At 46.1% G+C, this 23,365-nt stretch overlaps 1 protein-coding gene across 1 annotated transcript in view; it reads left to right on the forward strand.

Moving 5' to 3' along the window:
• Positions 1-12,336, forward strand: part of C2H1orf94 (chromosome 2 C1orf94 homolog) — a 37,045-nt gene extending 24,709 nt beyond the window's left edge. Inside the window, exons 5-7 of the mRNA XM_060081996.1 lie at positions 3,019-3,096; positions 6,754-6,950; positions 12,261-12,336. Coding sequence (XP_059937979.1) covers positions 3,019-3,096; positions 6,754-6,950; positions 12,261-12,336 — 351 coding nt within the window. The remainder of the gene's footprint in view (positions 1-3,018; positions 3,097-6,753; positions 6,951-12,260) is intronic.
• Positions 12,337-23,365: the final 11,029 nt, after the last annotated feature.

Here is a 23,365-nt window from a genome sequence, read left to right on the forward strand (position 1 = left end):
AGTCGTTTATCACCTAATCCCTGATGCACTCATTTGTATTTATTTATTTTCTCATTCATCTAAGTAATTAAAACAACAACAACAAAAAACCCTTGCTTCACCCTGAGTATAGGCCTTGACTCAGGTGAGGTGATTCCAAGATGACTAGGAAGCTCGGAGTCCAGTACAAGTCAGGGACAAATCAAAAGCCAGCATGGTGTGCCCCCCACCCCTGAAAGAGAAACAATTGCATAATTTTATTTCGTGTAAACCGATTCACTCTGAAATGCACTCACAGGGCTCACCATGTAAAGCTAATTTGCAATGGTCTGTTTTGTAGAGAGGGGCTAGTTTCTCTCTGCTACGTTAACTTCTTCTGACTTGACTTTTGGAGTGGGTGAGATTTGGACGTATTTTTCCAGCATGAAGTCCTTTGTCTTTAGAGATGCTGATGTGTGCGTCACAGGGCTGACTCTGAGCTTCCTGGGCCTCTGGGCAGAAGGGCCCTGGCTGGTAGGGTCCCTGGGTCCTATGCAGCAGTTTAGACACTGAATAGGCCCAGCTGAAGTTGGCTGCACACATGGACACTCCCAGGTGGTCACAAGGGACAGGGTAATTTACCTTTTCCCAGGTCCTCATGATCTCATAATGCCATCAGGCTTCAAGTCGGCTGATCAAGGGGCCTGATATGATAAAAAGAAAGCAGGTTTTAGAATCGTCAGACTTGGGTTTAAGGGAATCGCCCTGCTTCCAAGCTCTGTGGTCTTGGGCAAGTTAGTCAAATGCTCTGAGCCCTGGTCTCCTCACCTATGAAATGGCCTCATAATAATTACAGCTGCAGCAGCAAACACTTGAGTCAGTTGTCAGGTTAATGGAGTCCATGCACGGGAAAGGGCTTTGTAAAATCTCAAGTATGATATAGATATTGGTTATGATTACTTTTCAGCCCTGATCTTCCTAGGAAACAGTGTCAGGGAGCTCAGCCGACCTTGAGAAGGCACAGAGGAGAAATGGGGAACAGTCTATCCTAGCCTCTTTTCCTGCTCGGTGTTAAGAATAAAAATGAATCCCAAATCCAATTTACTCAGAGCTCCACTGTGGACGGACGCAGAGCCGTGGAAGACTAAGTCTCTAGCGCACGGGAACTCTGGGGGCTCCTGGGCTGCTTGACACAAAGGAACTCTGCTCCCAATTAGGGAGGGAGGGCACGTAGGAAGAGGCCGTGGCCTCAAGCAAAGAGGAATGAATGTGTGTTTACCCTTGCTTGTGATTTTACAGAATTGCAATTTGAACAACTAGAAATCTCCTTCAAGTCATACAGTGTGGCTCATACTGATGAATATGGCATCATCTCCTGAAAATCCACCCCAAGACAGAGCAGGGACAGGCGGGTCACGGATCCTAGGGGTAGCCTCACCTAGGCGGGCATGGGGAGGACGGCGCCCTGGGGGAGTTGGCTGTGGAAAACAGAGCTGAGCCCTGATGGGGAGGGAGTGAAGCAGAGGAGGGACACTTAGAACGCGGCCTTGGAGCCCACTGGGGGCTGGGAACAGGCAGGGCGGCTCCATCCGGCTGACACCTCTGTCCCAGTTCAGGCCACGCCTGGGGTCACAGGCTGGTCGTGGTGGTGAGTGGGGCTGCCCTGGCAGCAGGGCTTGGAGAAAAGGCGAGCAGGTGCACTGGTTTCAGGTGAAGGGGTTGGTGGATGTGGGAAAGGCCTGGCCACGGTCAAGTGCAGGTGCATGGGAGCAGAAAGCAAGGAGGGCCCTGAAAGGATGTGCTCTCTCAGGGACATGGGGGATGGGCGCTGAGAGAGGTGGGGGGCTTCCCCAGGACCCCACATCAGGGATTCGGAGCCTTTTAGGAGGAGCCCATGGGCTCTGAGGAAGTCGTCAAGGGCAGCATCTGCCATCAACACTTAGACGATTGGCACAAGCTGAGCCCAGGATGGAGGTAGCATCTTGGGGCATGGAATCTTCTGGAAAGACATACGGTCTGAGGGGAGCGTTGGGTTTTGAACTGCATCTTAGGGGGTAACTCTGGATCGGCAGATAGAGGCAGCCTGGGACTGGAGGGGTCATGGGCTGACCCCATCCACAGTGGCAGTTCTGCTGTGTGTGTGTGTGTGTGTGTGTGTGTGTGTGTGTACACATGGACACTTAAGGCCACCCCGGACAGAGCTGTGAATAAAGTTTCTACTTCCCGTTGGGCTGAGCTGCCAGGCAGCCTCTTCAATTGGTGGGAGTAGCAGGGGCAGGGGGTGGCAGTGAGAGATGGTGGCAGAATCCTTACTACGTGCTGCACTGTTTTAAGCCCTTTAGATGGATTCATTCATGTATCTTCACGTCAGTCTTCATCATCAGGTACAGACACAGGTGTATGTGTGAGCAGATAGATGCACAGCAGCAGAGACCAAAACTAATACATCTAGGTTCATAGTTGCACATTTGTACATAGAAACACACAGCTGCAGACACAAATGGAAGCACACGTGCAGAGGTGCTTAAATAAACATGGAGGCAAACTAGCACACACATGCACAAAGACGTACATGGGTACTTCACGTCTTGGGGCAGGAATGGGGTTTGGGGAAAGGCACTTAGGAAAGGGGTATAGACAGCAACAAAGATAATCTGGCTACCTTCACAGGCTTTGCAGGCTTGAACACACATAATTTTAGAGACAAGGGAAAAGGGGCTCCGAGAGGTGAAGTGACTTGCTCAAGGTCACACAGACACTAAGAGGGCAGATCTGGAATTCAAGAGGCAGGTGGGTTCCTAAAGCTCTTGCCTTAAATATTCACCAAAAAGGCCATGAATCCTGCTAACCAGGGGCTTCCTGTGTGGTGTGACGCGGGCTGGCTCGACCTGACTCCAGCTGGACTAGGCAGCTGGTGGGTCTGGCCAGTAGTGTGGAGGGACGGACTCGAACGTGTCTGGAGGTCCAGGCAAGGGAGCTGGAAGCTGAGTTGAGTGACTGCTGTTCTCTGGCTGGGAGCCCACTGCCCCACAGCACTGAGCATCCCCCTTCTCTCCCCAGGGCCTGTATCCGCAGCAGGCAGCCATGATGCCCTACCAGCAGACCCTGCACCCCCAGCTGGGGTGTTACTCCCAACAGGTGAGTAGCTGACCTCCTCGCCTCTGTCTCAGCTCCGCAAAGGCCTTCAGGTCAGAAGGTTGTCTGTTCCCCTGTCTTTGTCTAGCTGGTCACCAGCTACACTTTCCAGCCCGTGCTTGACCCCACAGTACAGACAGAAACACCAACATGCATGTGGACACAAACTAGTGTCCCCAGGTGATAATACCAGCTGGCACTTACAGAGCCCTTACTGTGTGCCAGGCCCTTCTCTAAGGGCCTTACCCACATTAATTTAACCTTCAGAGCTACCCTATAATCTACCTTACGGATTAGAGATGAGGAAATGGAGAGAGATTAAATAATTTGTCCAAAGTTATAAAGTTAACACATAAGTTAGCTTTTACTGTGGCAACAAATGGCCTCAATGTCTCAGAGGCTTTCAGCAATAAAATATTTATTTTTTTACCCACGGATCTACAGGTTGGCTGAACAGGACTGGGATTGGGTTCAAGCCTGTTTCACATGTCCCCCTTTTGGGCCTGTGCTGAAGATACAGTCACTTTTGCTCCTGCCATGTTGGATGGCGGAAGGGCTGAGCAGAAACACCCAATGTCTCTGAGGGGCTCAGCTCAGAGCTGGGGCGTGGTAATGCACACCTGCCTTCCACGGGCCAAAGCAAATCACATGGCCTGCCCAGCATCAGTGGGGCTGGGAGTCATATCCCTTCCATGTCAGTTTGTCAGTTAAAATACCAGACACCTAGCTAAATTTAAATTTCAGATAAATGGTGAATAATATTTTAGCAGAGCTATGTCCCAAATACTACATGGACCATACTTATACTAAAAAAAAACCAAAAAACAAAAAACCTTGCTGTTTATCTGAAATTCAAATTTAACTGCGTGTTACATATTTTTGTTAGCTGAATCTGCACCCTCTACTCCCACGGATAGGTCGGGGGTCAATATCTACTTGACAGTAACACAATGGCAGATTGGGGTTTGACCTTGAGCCGCCTGGCTTCAGGGTCCATGTTCCCAATAACCGTGCCTTACTGCCTCTTGTATACAGACACACAAAAATACAGTATCAAAAGAAAGCAGCAGAGACAAAAATACAAACACACACCCAGACACAAATAAAGATACAGTTATAGACATGCATGCCAAACTGCATGCGTGTGGGCCCACACACACACACACAAAACACAAAACAACACTTCCAGAGGTTTTGAGTATCTAGGGGCAGGGATGGGGGTGTGAGGAAGGGAGCTGAGGACCGGCTACATTCTCAGGCTGGCCTTGCAACCTCAAAATCAGGTGGACAGATCAAACCCACACTCAAACCCACAGACTCCTCCGCCTCTCCTCTCTCCCCGGGGAGCCTTACCCTTTCTCTGCAAACTGTACCTCTGACCTCTGAAGGATGATAGAATGTTCCAGAAGGTAGAGAAGGGCCCATAAGTGTAGGTTACTTTCTTACGTGGGCCAGGACTGCTCTTTCAGCAGTAGGAGCTTTTGCATCCTGCGATGAAGTTGAGATGAGAGAGTCAGGCTCACAGAATCTCAGTCTCATCCCCTCCACCCCACGAGCAGTGATTCCATCCACCTAGCTCCAAAGTGAATGCTTTTAGACAAAGTTATGTAAATGCGTATATTTGAAACAGTAATATAAAAACCTGGTACAAAATTTTAAAAATCTTAGAGGCAATCACTGTGATTGGTTTCTTAGATATCCTTCCAGTCATATCTATTTATACAAGCATTTTTATACAGATGTGGCATTCTGGGCACACTGCTCTATCATTGCTTTTGTCAGCAAAGAGGATACCTTGGAGATGGTTCCAGAGCCCTATACCCAGCTCTGTTTTATGCATTTTATCAGTGACATGTAGTTAGGATACAGTTTTGCATAAAGCTTGCATAAGCTCTAGGACCCATATCTTCTCTTTCATGTCAGTTTCCTCCCAGGTCCAGGACTGTCCCCTCCCTGTGAAAACTTGTTTTTTTTTTTTCTGCCACGCTGACCCTCTGGTGTCTGTCTTGGGAGGTGCCTTCCTGGGGTCTCTCTGTGAGCTCTTGGCACTTTCTGACCTTCAGCTCACCCTCTTGGGGATTTGGTGCCCATGTCCAGTGTCACCAGATCCTACCTGTCCACTGGGGGAAAGATGGGGAGGACCAGGAGGGAGGGGCTCAGGCTTCCAGGGGGAGCAAGCATAGCAGTGCAGTCCAGGGCCGTGGGCTCTGGGCTTGCCACACTGGGGATTCCAACAAAACTCAGATGCTTGAAACACTTATTGAGCAAGTTGCTTAACTTCTCTGAACCTGTTTCCTCATCTCTAGAATGGGGATTCTAATGGTCCTACCTCACAGGGCTGTTTGGAGTTTAAATGAGAGAATCCACATGAAGGGCCTGGCACACCCTTGTAATCACTTAATAAGCACTAACCTTTGTCATCTTTTTAAATTAGATAAGGGTGTGCAGCGTGTGCAGGGTGAGTACGTCCAACCCCTGAGCAGCTTGGACTATAGACATGCTATTAAAGTGGAAATCCAGAAATTTCCTGAGTTTTGACCGAAACACACAGGAGGGTGGATGTCAGCTCCACACAAGACATTTGGAGCTGTCAGTAGTGGAATACAGTGCTCATGATGTAATGAGCTCCCTGTCATTTTAGATATTCAAGCCGACACTTAGTAGTCTCTTCTTTCCTCCCTCCTCCTTCCTCCTCTCTCTCTCTTTCTTGCACTTATCCATTTAACATATATTTATCGAGCAGCTACTGTGTGACAGGCACCCGTCTCAGGGCCAAGGATAAATCAGTAAATAAGACAGGTGGAGTTCCTGCCTCATCAGGGGCAAGATAGTATGAGCCCTGCTTCTTGGTGGGGGTCTGATCCAGGTGGTCTCAAACCCAATGAGTTCCTACTATTCTTAGGGTTTGAGCTCAATCCCAGTGCCCCCATTTGGCCTTTCTCCTCACTCACACTGCCCAGTACCATAACCACCAGCCACATTTGGCTATTTACATTGAAATCAGAACTGAGTAAAATTTGAAATTCAGTCCCACTAGCCACACTTCAAGTGCTCAGTAGCCACACTTGTGTCTGGTGACTACCATATTGGGTGGTACAGACCCAGAAGATTTCCATCATCCGTCACAGGAATTTCCACTGGGAAGAGCTGTCTTGGACTTGGGGTCTGTTGAGATCCTGAGCTAGAAGCCAGGGATGTATAAATCCCAGCAACCTTTACTGAGATTGTAAAAGACTTAAAAATGAACCAGGGGCTTTTGAGATGGTTATTGACTGAGGGTGAGGCAGGGGACAGAGAAGAGAATGGAAATAACGCAAATAATATTCCTTTGCTATTTATTATGTGCCAGTCTCTCTACTTATTTCAGCTGACTCAGTCCTCATTCAATGGAGATGACATTTGCCCATTTTATGGATAAGGAAACTGAGACACAGATAAATTAAATAACTTACCAGTCTCACATATAGAAGCTGAGCCCCGTGCTTCATCCCCGTCCAACACATTGCCTCCTATGCACCCCACAGTGACTGAGGGGCACAGGGGCTGAGGGGTGGGGCCTCAGGTTAGGGTCAGGGTTGGGGGACTGCGAAGTTTAGTGGCAGCGGGCTCTGCTGGACCTCTGTCCTCTCCTCTAGCCCCTGTCTCCTCTCTGCCATGCAGGTGATGCCATACAACCCACAGCAGATGGGACAGCAGATTTTCTGCTCTTCCTCCACCCCCCTGCTGAGCTACATCCCCTTCGTCCAGTCCAACTATCCGTACCCTCAGAGGACACCTCAGAAGCTGGCCAGAAATCCCCGAGACCCTTGCCCCATGGCAGGAGATGGGCTGCAGTACCTCTTCCCCGAGGCGAATGGGTGAGTCCTCAGCCCACACTGGAAATTCACCTCGTATCCCGAAAGCTGCTGGAGAGGAGAGGTGGGCGCACTGGGCCTCACTGCTGCTCTCTTGGTACATATATTCCTTGGCTGTGGGGAGGGCAGACCCTGTGCCTTGTGGGTCCCAGTGGAGCTGATGTGGAGGTGAGCCTGATCTGGGCCTGGGGGGGCCCTTTGGCAGGCCCAGTCAGGACTGGGGTCCTCAGCATGGTGCAGAAATGCAGCTGCATGGTCAGTAGTGGATGAGCGCACCACCCATAGCAGGTGGCAGGTAGTGGAGTGGGACGCATATGCCTTTCCGCATTTGCCTGGTTTCCAGCAGGCCACGGCCAGGTAATCTTCTTACAGCTCTTTCCCCCACTTACTGCCTCCTGAGCTCCTTGCCGGGCTAATCCTTCCAACAGCCCAGTGAGTTCGCACCCGGCCCTGCTGAAGGGCCTCTCACTGCTTATCAGGCTGCTCACACTTTTCCCCCAAAATACCCCAAACAGCAGAGGAGAGGAGCTTAGCAGCCAGCAGCCAAGACAAACTCAACATTTTAGCTGACAGTTCCATACAAAGTTTTCATGCCAGTCAGTAAGAAATTGGTGTTTGTTGTTTTAATGTAACACCACGCAGCTGCTCATTCCCACCCACCAAACCTTCACGGCTGATGCCCTGCAAGGCGGGTGGTGCTGTGTCAGTCCTGAGAATCCAAGTGTCCCAGGCACATCCTGGGGAACGTGTGCTCCAGTTTGAGAACCTCCCTTTACAGGATTGGGACCAAACTCCCCAACCTGACATAGATTCCCTTCCTCCCCATCACAGCCCCTCACTGTAGTGTCAGCCGGGTGTCCTGGACTGGGACCCTTTCAATCAGTGTTTCCCATGAATGTCTTGATAGAGGGATAAATGCTGGAAAGAGGTTTCCATAGTCAGATCTGTTTGAGAAAAGAAAGGTAGAAACAAAGATAAACAGATTTCTTAACTGTTGGAATTTGCAGATTATTTAATTTACTGGAGCTCATGGAGAACATTCAAGAAGCTGGTCAATAGCGTTATTTGAATATAAAACCCATGACCCCTTATTTCTTTAGTTCTCTTTTTCTTTCCCTTCCTCCATCCCTCCCTCCCTCCCTTCTTTCCTCCCGTCCTCCCTCCCTTCCTCCCTCCCTCCCTCCTTCCTCTCCTTTTTCCCCTTTTCTTGTAGAGCATATCATGGTGTGTTCCGCCAATGCAGCCTGGAAAGCGCTGCATCAGTTCACATAGTTACGGTGAATTTAGCCTGTGGGGCACCATCCATGAATAGGACATGGTTCCTCCCTTCAGAGATGAGAGTGGATGAGAGGGGACACAACGATGTTAATGCCGTGACAAAGTGAAGACCATCCGAGTGTCCCGAGGACAGGGGGAGGATCCCTGCTGGGTGGACAATGAGAGCTGCAGGATGGGGAGGGTCCAGTGAGCAGTGACTAGGGGAATGAGGCCCTCAGGTGGGAAGGTGCATGGTGGGCTTGAGGCCTGTGGAATAAAGGCGTCTGGTTGAGGTATTAGATTTATCCCTGAACAAGGTGGAAAATAGGAAAAGGGAGGCTGGGCTTGGATTATTAAAGGCTCTGACTGGTAGGCCTGGGGATCCAATGCAGATTTGTGAACGTTGGAGTGAATTGATGGGCTGGAGGGGAGAGAAACAGGAGGGAAGAGAGGGCATAGTCTGGAGGTGACTGCAGGGTCTGTAAGAGAGGTTCTCACCTCCCCGGAGGTGAGAGTAGATGAGACGGCAGAGGGAAGACAGCCTACCTGCAGGCCAGCAGATGTGCCCCTTCCATGCTGTGACTCTGGGCTCGAGGGAAGAGAGAGTTACTGCAGAAGCCAGGACCTGATGTCCTTGGGAGGCAGCGTGGTTCCAAGTTCTCACCAGTCAGCGGTCGGGGAAGCGCTGATTGGGAGCCATAAGAGCTGAGGGTTGGGACCTGGTCTCTGGCTGTCTTCTGAGGAGCAGGAGAGGAAAAGGAGTGAGCAGGAGACTGAGGAAGGAGCAGCCTTAGAAGTGGGAGAGAGCCTGCGGCCAGCTGGGGACACGGTGGGCAAAGGAGGAGAGTGATGGGGAGTAGCAGCAGTCAGCAGGGTGGAATGGTGGCCTAAGAGGGTGGAAAGACCAGGTAAGTGAGGTCGGAAAAGCGAGGCGAGGAGTGCAGGCCCGTGTCCCCCAAAGGGATGATTCGTTCATTCACAAAACGTTCGTTGCCTCTTCTGCGGGCCCGGCACTGCTCTAGGCACTGGTTACTGGAGTGAACAAGACAAAGTGTTTACTTCCATCATTCCAGGAGGAGAACTAGACAATACGGAAGTAAATAAGCATCATACCTGTCAGGTACAAGGGATAAGCGGGGAGGGAATAAGGGACCTCTCTGGAGCCGAGATCTGAATAAAACGAGAGAATGAACCATGTGTATATATGGGTGATGAGCACTCTGGGCAGAAAGAATCGAAAGTGCAGTGGCCCCGAGGTGGGAAATGTAGCTGGAGCACAGTGAGTGGAGGAGAGAGAGTGGAGGAGAGAGAATTGACATCGGAGAGGTGGCAGGGCCTGGGAGGCAAGGGAAGGAAGAGCAGCGGGAGGCCATGAATGTTCTAATTCTCCGTGTAAGGAAGATGGTGTTGATCGACCTACGAAGAGTGGACTGACTGGTAAGAGCTGATGGAGGGGACCAGGATGGGAGCCTTTTTAGCTATCCAAGCAAGAGGTGCTGGTGGCGTAGACTAGGGCAGTGACCATGGGAAGGAGGTAAGAGAAAAGATGTGGAGCATCTATTTTCTTGGTAGCATTGATGGGAATTGATGATGGTTGGATGTGGAATGAGGAAAAGAGGGGAGTCAAGCGTGATTCCTAGGTTTCTGACTTGAGTGTCCAGGTGACTGGCAATGCCAACATTCTAGGGTCCAGATGATGATGGCAAGGATCTGTTGATCAGGAGTTTGGTTTTGCATATGTGAAATTTGAGATGCCCGTTAGACACTTGCGTGGAGCAGTTGATAGGCAGGTGGATATCTGAGTCTGGGGCTCAGGGGAGAAGTGGTGGCTGATAATATAAATTTGGGAGTCATTAGCATATAGATGATACTTAAAGGCATGGCATGGGATGAGATCGCCCAGGAGCACATGTACATGGAGAAGAGAGGAGGCCCAAGGACTGAGCCCTGGGTCTCCCACATGTAGAGGGGTTGGGGAGATGGGGAGGCACCAACAAAGGATCTAAAGGGTGGGAGGAAAAGCAGGAGAGTGTGGAGTGTGGGAGCCAGAAGAAGAGAGGGAGGGATGACAGTATGGCAAGAAAACCTGGGCACTGTAGGATGGAATGTAGGGGGCACAGGAGTGGAGTTGAGGTTTACCAGCTGTGCTGGATGGAACAAGGTCCGGGAGAGGCTGCCTGGGTCGGGGAGGGGTAGAAGGGCGTAGGTGGAGAGTTTAGTCTGGGAGACCAGGGGCCTCAGTGCTTCCTCTGGGTCAGGAACCAAGGGACTAAACTGTATGAGGTGGGAGAGGAAGGAGTAGGTGGCCTCCGTGTTCTCAGGAAAGGAGGAGGGGAGTCCTTCCTGCCCTCTGCCAAGTTCATTTGCATATATCCATCAGGGCAGGATAACAATGCCATATATCTTCCAAAGAACAATAAGCCTGAGCGTTAAAAAGAGCACAAATGATAATTACACTGGAATTATTACTGGACAGTGTAGAAACTGTCCCAGGCAAACCAGGACCGTTCACCATGCTCGTGAGGCAGGTTAAGCCCCTCTTCTTCCTCCAGGAAGCCTTCCTGGATAACTATAGTCCACATGGATTACCTCTCTTCCTGGCCCTCTAGTTTACATCCTGTTTAGACCATACCCTTGGCAGTAGATCTGATCAGAATTTCTCATCATGAAGGGCTCAGATGTGTGGGGTGTGGCAATCAGATACAAGGTGTGTCATGAGTAATTGGTTACCGGTAATTATTAAATACTCGAGTATGGGTTACAGCCTTTATTTTATAAATCAGAGTAGAATTCAGAGTGTCCTTATAATAACATCACTTTTAATCGTTTCTTTTCCGATATGATTTTTGAAAAAAAGAAAAAGAGGTGGGGTTACCACTGACATTAATTGCTTATTGGGCACCTACCTGGTGCCAGGTCCTGGCCTGAGTGCTGAGAGTCAAATGGTGAACAGTCCAGACAGTGTCCCTGCTCTCATGAAATTTATTTTTGTGAGAAGGGACTCAAACAACCCAAAGCCTCACTTGTCCATGGCTGCTCACAGCGAGCAACAGATACACATACCAGCTGAGGCATTACAAATTAATGCACCTGGTTTGTTCCCATCACTTCTTCCCCTCCCCCCCCTTTTTTGTTTCATCAATTCATGGGAGGGCGCCACGAATGTGAGCATCTTCTGTAATATGCTTCCGCCCAGCTGAAAAGTGACGGAGAATCCCTGGATTAGACTATATCTAGCTATTTGCTCTGCAGCAATTTGTCTTGAGCTCTGTTCCATTCATTCAAAGTATCCTAGCAGATGGGGAAAGAAATTGCAGTAGGATCCCAAGTGTGAGTAAATGATTCCATCTGGAGAGGTTGGGGAAGGCTTCACAGAGGAGATGGCTTTTGAACTCTCTTTTGAAGTATGAATTCGCAGTGTGCCAGGGAGAAAAAGCAGAAGGGTGTGTTTTCCTGCTCTCGGAGGGTGAGGCTCAAATCTTCCCGGCACTTCCTTCCCTGAGGGTCTAGCAGAGCTCCAGGCAGTCAGGGATGCCTCAGGGCTTACCTGCCAGATTGGTGTGAAATGGAGGGTCTGATCTAGCTTGGTGCTGAGAAGGGAATCAGGAACCCTGGGATTGTCCGGACTCTGAGATCTCACCCTAGGACGTGGCTATGAGTTCTCTGATGTTGTGGAATTTCCTTAGGGACACACAGGGTCCTCTAAGACAGGTAGAGGGGCTACAGACCCACAGGTAAGGTGCTTAGATCCAGAGAGGCTCCTTAGTCTTTGGTCTTGGATATGGAGAGAGCATAGGCTGGGTGGAAATAGCCCCTACAGGCTGCCAGGGCTTTCCTGACCTAAGGAAGAAACTCTTTATTATCCTCCAATTTTATCATTTCAATATTTTATTTTCCCAGAGCCAAAACTTTTTACATTATTGCTAAAGCTTTCAGCTTCCAAGCCTGTCATGATCTTCTCAGTTTTTGACAGCCCCAAAATTAATATACTACTTTCCCTAATATCTCTGCCGACATCAGGAATTCTATCACAACGTCATTTTCTTTCTCCTCCAGGTTTGGCTCGACATCCGGTGGGCCCCTGATGAACAGCCCCTATTTTTCCTCTAGTGGGAATGACACACATTTTTAGATCTCCTTCTCATCTCCCTCCTCCTACCTTAGCCCTTGGAGCAGGGCTAAGGGCTCTGGAATTCTGGATTCTGCAACAGCTTGGTATGAAGTTTGGAGAGCCAAGGTTCCAACCAGGTCACAGACAGAAAACAGCAAGGCCAGACGCATCCATGGACCAACACTCACACACACACACACACACACACACACACACACACACAGAGCCAGCCCTCACACACAGCACAGACTGCACACACACCCCTCGGATTCATACTCACTTGCTCATCCATATATGTATCTGTATTTAGCTAACATGAGAGATTTTTGGTTTTGTTGTTGTTGGTAAAATAGACATAAGACACTTAATTTAGAAAGTCTGTATTTTCTGATAAAAGTATGAGCTGCTTGAAATGGAGTGTGCCTGTTACTTTCTGTAATGTTCTGCGTGATCTTCACTGCTCCTTTCCCCCCCATGAGGCTCAAAGTTTACTGAGGACATGAAGAGACACCACGGGCTACAGTCCTCCAAATGCTGCTCTGTAAATAAGGGATCCCAGGGATTATACACTAGAGGGCTTATCTCTTCTCTTCTGTGATCCACTCACTTCTCAATAGCCCAGTTTATGCATCTCTGGAATTGATGTAAAAGAAGTGCATCCTGCTCTGCCCTATCCAGGTGGCGATTACAGAAAAAGTCTCTCTTGGACATGAGATGGGAAAAAGTGACCTGAAAATCAATTCTAAAAATAATCCTGAATGTGATAGACTATAGCCAGTCATTGTAGATCGATGCCAAGCTAGAGGTCAGTCTCAGAACTGCTCCCAATGGCACTGTCCCTGGATCATTCTCAATCAGCTTTTATCAGTGACTTTAATGAGGACATTGAGAGCATCTTGATCACATTAATGGAGGACACAAATCTGGGAAGAGGAGGTGGCCTGAGTCAGTGATGCACATATACCGTAATTCTCCTATTCAACACCCATGGCAGGCATCATTAAGCAGCTGATCCCCTGAGCCTGGGCAAAGTCACAGAATCATTCTCCCTATGGTGGTCCCGGCAGCCATCACTGATCAGGGACAGTCTATGAAATGAAACTCATGTGCTATCCTTAGGCAAACCATCATAAGATGAAATTAAACAGAGGTTTAATGTAAAGACCTCCTCTTGGGTCTAAAAAATGAGCCATGCACGTACAGATGGACCAACATTGTCAGTTCTAAGTTGCTGTATTACCAGTCCTGTTCCTCTCATGAAAGCTCGGGCCCACCCTGGCTGAGGCCAGTGAGGGCTAGGTCTGGGGAATGTTAGCAGCCCAATCCTGATTGCAGCAAGAGGCTAGGACTCTGTAAGCCACCAGTGTCTTGGGATGAGCTTAAGTCCAGGGCTCACAAGAGCATTTCTCTTGCCTTCACAGTGTGACACAATTGGCCTTTCTTCCTGGGTCCCTGGAAACCAATTTCTCTCCCAAGTTCTCTTAGGACTTATGCCTTCTCCTTTCTCCATGGTCTAAGTCTAAGATTTCCCCCTGAATTCTTCAGCCCCTTTCCCCAAGGCTCACCCCACTTCTAGCACATCGTGTTTCTTGTTGATATCCTTGGTTAACAGTCTAGACTCTCCACTGACTGAGAGACACTGGTTAGAAGTTCTCACCAATGCAGGACCTCTTTTGTTCCCCAAAGGGCTTCCTCATGTTGTACCTCTAGGTATTAACCCAGGCTGGGCCATAGTTTACCACCCTCTCTGGATCTCAGAGTGCTTGGGGGCAGGAGAGAATAAGGGAGTTGCCCTTGGCCAGACAAGTGTTCTTAGCCACTTTCCAACTCTGATGTTGGGCAGAGAATTTAACCACTCTGAACCTCAGTTCTACTAATGGTAATGTTAATAGTTCTGAGGATTAAAGGAAAATGTAGTCTTAATAGAGGCTTAATGTATACTTCACGTACACTTGTGGTTTCAAGATGGTGAAGATGTTTCTGCCCTTTTTCTCTTGAAATTTACCCCCAAGTAAGAAGGAGAGTAAAAACATCTATACGAACTCCATTCTCAATGAAATCAGGAGAAGCCAGCAATTTCATCTGCTATATAAAAGGGCAGAAGTGTGGTGGAGGAATGGTAATGCCTTAGCAGAGGAGTGGAAGATCACGTTGAAATGTCTGCCAATCAACAAGAAGCAAACCATTTCCCCCTGCAGAGCCTGAAGTTCTCAGGGGGTGCCAGATGCTGAGGATGGAAGATGGGGCTGAAGAGAGATGAAAGCAAGGGGCTGTTATGAGAAGTAGCTCCTATCCTGGCCCCACAAAGCCAGGGGCCACAGACAGTTCTATAGGAGATAGGAGGTACTTTCTCTGGAGAAACATACAGACCGTGCATAAGGATTGTGGAGATGAGGGTACTGATGGAAAATGGGCATTAAGTGAAATACACATCCACACCCAAGGCCAGCAGCTAGACTCTACACAAGAGGCAGGAATTTGGAGGGTTCTCTGAAGAAAATGAAATGCCCCAAAGGCACTTGGAGGTACCAATGAAAATTACCCTATGATTATGCCCTTTCACAAAGAGTTTCCAATCAACTTTTAAGACTTAATGTTTAATGGAAATGGACAATCTCCAACAAGAAAGACACAGATCAAAACAAAGGTAAGGGAGTTCGCTGGTGGCCTAATGGTTAGGATTCTGGGCTTTCACTGCTGTGGCTTAGGTTCAGTCCCTGGCCAGGGAACTGAGATCCTGCAAGTCCCGCAGCGTGGCCAAAAAAAACAAAAACAGAAAACAAAGGTAAAAAAAAGAACTAAAAAGAGAGAGCATAACATTTTCAGGGAGCTAAGAGAAGCCACTCTATTTTAAAAATAATACAATATGCCTTATGATTATTTTTAAAAATCAGAACAGAAAAGTGCTTTTGAAATTAAAACAGTGATAGCTGATTTAATTTTTTCAGTGGAAAGGGTTGGAAGCTAACATCAAAGATCTTCTGGAAAGGAGAATTTTTAAAAGACACAGGGATGGATTATAGGAGATAAAAGGTAAGAAAATGAGAAGCTCAGTCCAGGAGACAAAATATCTGGCTAATAGGGGTTCTAAGCAGAACAATGAAAAGAGAGGGGAGGGAAGTATCAATAGAAAAACATAAGAAAATTCTCCAGATTGAGTGGTCCAGACCCATGCTCAGAGAAATGAATGAAAAAGATCTCCATCAAGGCATATCATTATGAAATTACAGCGTTATCAGGGATAAAAGCAAGACTCTAAGGTTTTCAGAAAATCCCACTCAGATACAAGTGTTCATGAATGAGAATGGCATTAAATTTCTCAACAGTAACATTGGAACCTAAAAGATCCTGGGACAAAGCTGTCAGAGCTTTGAGTGGAAATGGCTTTTAATGGAAAATTCGAAAACTAAACTCTTATCTGTGAAGGTAGACTGAAGATGTTTTCAGATGTGCAGAGTCTCAAAAAATTTGCCTCTTTGCACCTTTGTCAAGAAGCTCTGTGCCCCACGAAGACAAGAGGGTAAACCAAGACAGAAGATGTGGAATATAGAAAATAGGTATCATCAGTTGGGGGGAGGCCGAGGAAACTCTTGGGGTGATGAAGAAAGATCTTAGCTCAAGAACCATGAAGCAAAGCCTGAAAAGCCACTACCACCACCAGTCCAGAATAGAGCAGGAAGTTGGAGACCTCAGATAGGAGGTGTCTGGGGGTGGGGGTTGGGGAGTGGCTAAAGAAAAAGAAAATGACAGATTATTCTGACAGAGTTGACTGTGTGGAAAACTGTGTTGAGAATTGTTTTACAGTGGTTGATGGGGGAGGGAAGATTTAGCTATAAATTCAAATAAGAAATGAAACAATTGTTATTAACTTGGCAGTGAACAATATTTACGTGATCATAATAGTAAAAAGCCCAAATATGGACTTAACCAAAATTAGTGTGATAACTATAGTGGGAGGATGGAGGTGAAGAAAAGGGTATGAATAGAGCTAAAATCCTTTTATCATAATAGAAAATCAGTAGGTGATATCCCAAATGGATGATTTGAGAGATAGCAGAAGTCCCATAATTATCTGGAATTCTGGAGGTTAATCCCAGAGTTAAAGGGCCAAGAAAGTTGGAAGAGTTATCTATGAGAAGCAAGATTGGTTTGTGAGGGATGGAAGTGTGGGGTTCGCTGCCTTGTTTATGACTCTTAGCACTATTTGGCTTTTTTTTTTTTTGAAGTATAGTTGATTTACAATGTAGTGCCAATCTCTGTTGTACAGCAAAGGGACTCAGTTATACACATATAGACATTCTTTTTTTAACATTCTTTTTCATTATGGTTTATCACAGGATATTGAATATAGTTCCCTGTGCTATACAGTAGGACCTTGCTGTTTATCCATCTGATATATAATAGTTTCCATCTGCTAATCCCAAACTCCCAGCCCTTCCCTCCCCCACCTGCCTCCCCCTTGGCAACCACAAGCCTGATCTCTGTGTCTATGAGTCTGTTTCTGTTTTGCAGACAGGTTCATTTGTGCCATACTTTAGGTTCCCACGAGTGATATCATATGGTATTTGTCTTTCTCTTTCTGACTTACTGCACTTAGTATGATAATCTCTAGTTACATCCATGTTGCTGCAAATGGCTTTAGTTCATTCTTTTTTATGGCTGAGTAGTATTCCATTGTATATATGTACCACATCTTCTTTATCCATTCACCTGTGGATGGACATTTAGGTTGTTTCCATGTTTTGGCTATTGTGAATAGCACTATTTGGCTTTTTAAATGTGTGTGTATTACTTTAATAAAAATAAGCATTCATTTTAAAAATGAGAAAGGGCATGCAGAACACCATCTAGTATGGTGCCTGGCACATAATGGGTGTCAAAAATGTTTGTTGAACTGTACTGAGCTGTATTTGGACACAGCTGGAGCTCACTGCCCAAGCCCCTGTCCCGGGATGTCTAAGAATCAGACTCTCAGAAGCCTCTATGGATTTTTTTCCCTAAGAAATTCCTTAGGAGGAAACTTAAGGGAGGGCTGGAGCTAAAGCCCAAAATCTTTTTAACATGTTGCACTTCCTGACTCTGTTCACCTCTCAGAGAATTCCAGAAACAGATAGAGAGTGGTGGGCACTGGGACTCAGAACTGGGATCTTGAAGTCTGGGAAGGGATTGAAAATCCCCATCTCTTCTCTGTGTTCCTTCCAACCAACTCTCCCCTCTATTCAGCACACTCGCATTGGAACTTATTCTTAGAGATACAGTAATGAGCAAGGCAGACATAGTGCCTGCATTTTATGCTGAGACATTAACTCATAGTTACTACGAAAGGTGAGTTTATTAAGGGGATATGTGAGAGCAGGACACCCGCCCCAGTTCAGACTGTCAGATGAATGATGTCTGCTCTTTTAACTTCCCTGGACTCTGAAGCTAATTCTCATCTGATATGTTTTCAAGTCCCATCCCCCACCCCCAGTCTCTTTCCTCAGAACATACTTTATTTGCAAATCTTAAAACTAATGATAGTCTATGCATGGTTTAAGCGACAAAACTGAGGAGTAGCAAAATTTTGGGTCCCAGAAATACTTAATAAAATAAAAGCAGCTATTAGTCATTGAGCACTTATGCTGGAACAGGCACCGTGCTGTAAACATCACCTTTATTATCTAATGTAGGGGCAGGACAGGAATAAAGATGCAAATGTAGAGAATGGACTTGAGGACACAGGGAAGGGGAAGGGTAAGCTGGGACGAAGTGAGGGAGTGGCATGGACTATATATATATATATATATATATATATATATACACACACACTACCAAATGTAAAATAGATACCTAGTGGGAAGCAGCCGCCTAGCACAGGGAGATCAGCTCAGGACTTTGTGACCACCTAGAGAGGTGGGATAGGGAGACTCAAGAAGGAGGAGTTGTGGGGATATAGGTATATGTGTAGCTGATTCACTTTGTTATAAAGCAGAAACTAACACACCATTGTAAAGCAATTATACTCCAATAAAGATGTTAAAAAAATAATAACATTCATAATAACCCCGTGATATATATATATATTTATTACACGTGCAGAAACTAAGGTTCAGAGTGATTAAGTAACTTATTTAAGGTCAGGTGGTAAGTGACTCAAAATCAATATTCTTACCCCTTTTTCCTCCCAATTCCCTGTTTCTAGTAACACAGCCCAGAGTGAATGAACTTTGTTGAAACACACGTCACATGGTTAATGACTATTAAGTTTTCAGGCAACTAAGACCTCTAGGTCATTTTCCAGCATTAAGCCATGGTGGAAGAAGTGGGAGGGGAGTAGCCCTACAGAAAAGGGGTGTCATCTGGAGCAACTCCTCCCGGACTTCAAGTTCTCCTCCAAGGCTCCCTCCTTCAGTTCTGTGTTGTTCATTCCTCACTATGACAGGGATTTCCAATTGGCATCAAATATACATTTCTCCCTTTCCCCCCTTGTAATAGAACTCCCCTTTTCAGATTGGCACGTGACCACCCAGAATAGGCTACCTAGTTCTGGCCAGATGGGATGTAGGCAGAAGTGTTATGTGTGATTTCTGGAGATCGGAGCTACATTATGAAGTTGGTGGAGCAACAAGGGAGAAAGCTGAGCCTCTGGTGACCATGGTGGGGCCAGGCCAGCCCTGGAGTTCCTGTCCCTGGACTTTGTTGACCTGAGAGGAGAGCAAACGCCTTTGAAAAGCTACTGTTATTTTGGGTTTCTTTCACACATAACCAAACCTAATCCTATGTGACATGCTCAAAAATGAAATAACACCATTCCTTCAAGAAGACCTTCTTCTTTCTACTACTAGACGTTCTCAAGATTCGCTAACATCATCCTTCCATCTACCAATCCATTTATCCATCCATCCATTCATCATTCCTCATTCATCCATCCACCCATCCATCTTTCCATTTATTCATCACTTAGTAGACACTTATTGAATGCCTCTCTTGCACCAGGCATTGGATTAAGTCCTGAGTAACATAGTTGGACATTTTTATTCTCTGCCCTCACAGAGCTGCCTATAAAGAAAAGCTTTCAACAAGGAAGGTTTTCCTTCCATAACCATAGTGCCCAGCTGCTACTTAAAGAAAAGGAAAAAATTGGCTTAACGGAGTCAGTCTCACCCATGAAACATATTTACCACTTGCTTCACTTTACAGGGAGAGAAATAGGCCTAGAGAGTGCAAGAGTGGCCTATCTACTTTTGGGGGATTGCATCTTTCTGTCAAATGAAAGGGGCCAAGTTCCCATTCTCAGTCAGGAGGAGACAGAACCACATTACTTACTTTAACAGAAATAATTTAATATAAATAAATCATTGTTAAATCTATATTGAAAAACTGAAAGGGGGAAAACATAATTCCAAGGGTAACGCAGAAGTAGCAACTACAAAAAGCAGCTACCATCCAAAGAGAAGAGGGTGGAATTATTAAAATGTAGAGGCCTGGAGGAGGAGCCTTGAGGAGGTGAAACTCAGACACAAGGATCTGGGGAACAGGAACTGTTTTATTGGTGTTGGTGTCTCTGGGCCCAGAAAAGGTGCTCCATGGGGGTAGGAGCCCAGACCTTTAAGAAGGAAGCATCAGACTACTGGTGTTGATATTCTAAGAAGGCACAGTGAGACTGGTTCTGCAAGTATTGGAAAAATAGTAAACTGACTGCAATTGCTGCTATTGAACAAAATTGTCATTGCTACAGTGATGCTGATCAGAATAGGAGCCAAGCAGGAATGAACAAGTCCCTTCTTCCTCCTCCAGCCTTGGGTCTCCCTCTAGTGCCCCTTCTTGACAGAGTCAAACAGAGATCCAGCAGGCAAAGCAGAAATGTGGTTTGCAGAGTTTAAGGATTATTAGGAGTGGATTTGAAGCCAGGTAATGAAGGCCTAATAACTGGTACACACCTCCTATTATGGATGGAATGTTTGTGTAACTACCAAATCCATATGTTGAATACCTAGTCCTCAGTGTGAAGGTATTTGGAGAGGAGGCCTTTGGGAGGTAATTAGGGTTAGATGCGATCAAGAGGGTGGGGCCCTCATGATGGGATTAGTGCCCTTAAAAGAAGAGACATCAGAGAGCTGGCTCTTCCTCTCCACATGCACACAAAGAAGAGGTCATGTGGTCATATGGCCAGATGGTGGCCCCCTACAAGCCAGGAGAAGAGGCCTCAGAATGAAACCTACTTGGCTGGCACCTTGACCTTGGAGGTCCCTGACTCTAGAACCATGAGAAATAAATTTCTGTTGTTCAAGCCACCTAGTTTATGATTATTTGTTATGGCAGCCCAAGCAGACTAAGACATTCTACAGTGACCTTGACACGGAAACTTTTCAAGGTTGGTGAAATGCTCTGAAGTTGTCAAATATGGAAGTGACCACATCAAGAGTTATCTTCTGAGACTCACCTCAACCAGTTCTCCAGCACCCCAAGTCTTAGAGAAGAATGTGAGGGTCATCCCAGAGATTAAGCTTCCTTGGACAAGACATTTTTGCACAATGTTTCTCCAAATCTTCATTCTTCAGAAATCACCCATTGTCCTTCAGGAATCACCCCAGGAAGCAGGGGGGTTGGTTGGGGGATGATCAGGAACTATTAATCAACAATCGTCTTCTTTCTGCTTCATAAAGTCTCAAGGCTTAGCTTCAGCAGTTTATTAAATTACCAGAACACCAAGAAAAATAGCTTTAATAACACATTTCTATGTATTATTTTTTTATAAGCCAGAGTGCCGAATAAAAAGGCTCCCTACCATTTAAAAGAGCATTTTTAAAATTAAAATGAGCATGTTAGAGGGATTTTTTTTAACTCAAAAAATAAGCCATTGATTCAGGATGTGATTACTCTTAGCCGAAATTTTAGAGCTAAATCTTTGTTTGGTGTAAAGGAAGGAGGAGAAATGGTTTTCCTTGAAAGGTTTAAAAGTATATTCATTAGAACAGGTGGATGGGCAGTTCACTTTGTCCTCTAGTGTGGTTTAGTGTTACAAACATTGGTTTCAAGAATTATGATGTTAAAGAAGCTGAGGTGCGGGCTTCTCTGTTGGCGCAGTGGTTGAGAATCTGCCTGCCGATGCAGGGGATACGGGTTCATGCCCCGGTCCGGGAAGATCCCACGTGCCGTGGAGTGGCTGGGCCTGTGAGCCATGGCTGCTGAGCCCGCGCGTCCGGAGCCTGTGCTCCACAATAGGAGAAGCCACAACAGCGAGAGACCCGTGTACCGCAAAAAAAAAAAAAAAAAAAAAAAAAAAAAAAAAAAAAGAAGCTGAGGTGGAATTGCCATCTAGGGGACCAGCTGGTCACCCAGATGGGGCCTAATGGGGGACACAGCTATGGTGAAGAGCCCACAGTTCAGACTCTGCTTCTGAGCTTTGCAAATTCAAGAACATTATCAGGGCCCTTAGATCTGACCAAATTCCTAGGTTGATGTATAAACCCAACTAAAATTTATTTCTAATGAGAAACCCCTCAGTAATTTTTGACAATCACTTACTGAGCTCCAGATATGAGACAGGCACCATGCTATGAATCCTAGATAAAATGGTAAAATAATTACAGTCCCTGCCCAAGAAGAAAGAGCTTATGGTGTGGGTGACGGGGAGGGTGGGAGGTATAAATAAATATAACACAAAATGTTTTTTATAAGAGTAGAACATAGTTGTGGAGATACAGAGGATCAAAGTATTCATTTCGTATTGCTATGCAACAAATTACTCCAAAATGTAGTGGCTTAAAACAACAACACTTATCTCAGTTTCTGTGGGTCAGGAACGTGGGCATGGCTTAGCTGAGTCCTCTGTTTTAGCGTCTCTTATAGGCTACAATCCAAGTGTCTGCTGGGGCTGCAATCTCACCAGAAGGCTCATCTGGGGAGGATCCACCCCCAAAGTGAGCATTCATGAATTTGTTGGCAAGATTCAATTCCTTGCAGGGATTTCCTTGGTTTCTTGCCACAGGGACCTTTCCATAGAGCATACCACAAAGACAGAAAGCAAGCAAGAAGGCAAGAAAGAGTGCCAGCAAGGGTCCACTAACCTAATCATGGAAGTGGCAGCCTGTAATTTTGCCATATTTTATTCATTAGAAGTGAGTTACAAGGTCCAGCCCACACTCAAGAGGAAGGGAGTACACGAAGGCTAGGGAGCTTCCTGGAACAATGAAGCCAGAAAACAGAGTCATTAGTAGCAGTTCTAGAATCATTTGACTTGAATTCAAAGCCTGGATTCAAAACTCACAGTCTCTTCCTAAGTCTCTTCTCTAAAACGGACGTGTTTTATTCAACATACGTTTATTGAATACCTACCATGTGCCAAGACCTGTTGAGAGATATGAGGATCAGCAATGAACAAAACCAGGTCCCTGCTCTGATGGGGTTTGCAACATAGTGAGGGAAGGAATGAACCTTACTACTCTTATCAGAGGCATCTGAGTGGAGGGCAGCAAGGGAGTAAGGTGCAGAGACCTGGAGAACAGAGCTTTCCAGGCAGAAGGAATTATAAAGGCAAGGAACAGTAATAGTACATATTTCATATGGTTGTTGTCAAATTAAATAAAATACATGTTATAACCAGGGGTGATAAGGGCCATGCAGAAAAGTAAAACAGAGCAAGGGTTGAAGAGTGGGGAAGTGAGTTATTCTTATCCTATTTTCTTTTCTTTTGGTAAGCTTTATTTTAAAATTATTTCAAATATATAGAAGTTGCAAGAATAGTTGACAAGAAGCTCCAGTATACCTTTCCCTCAGGACTCCTAACTGTTAAACTTTTACTATTTTATTTTATTTTATTATTTATTTTCAGAACCATTTGACAATAAGTTGCAGATATGGAGCCCTTTTACCCCTAAATACTTCAATGTATATATTCTAAGAGCAAGCACATTTTCTTTACATAGCCACACAAGACAATTATCGAAATCATGAAATTAATACTATTATCTTTTTTGCAGACCTTATTACATTTTTAACAGTTGTACCAATCATGTCCTTTATACTTAAAAAAAAAAAAAAAAAAAGCTGCTTTTTCTGGTCCAGGATC

Source organism: Mesoplodon densirostris, chromosome 2, assembly GCF_025265405.1.
Source record: "Mesoplodon densirostris isolate mMesDen1 chromosome 2, mMesDen1 primary haplotype, whole genome shotgun sequence".
NCBI lineage: Eukaryota > Metazoa > Chordata > Mammalia > Artiodactyla > Ziphiidae > Mesoplodon > Mesoplodon densirostris.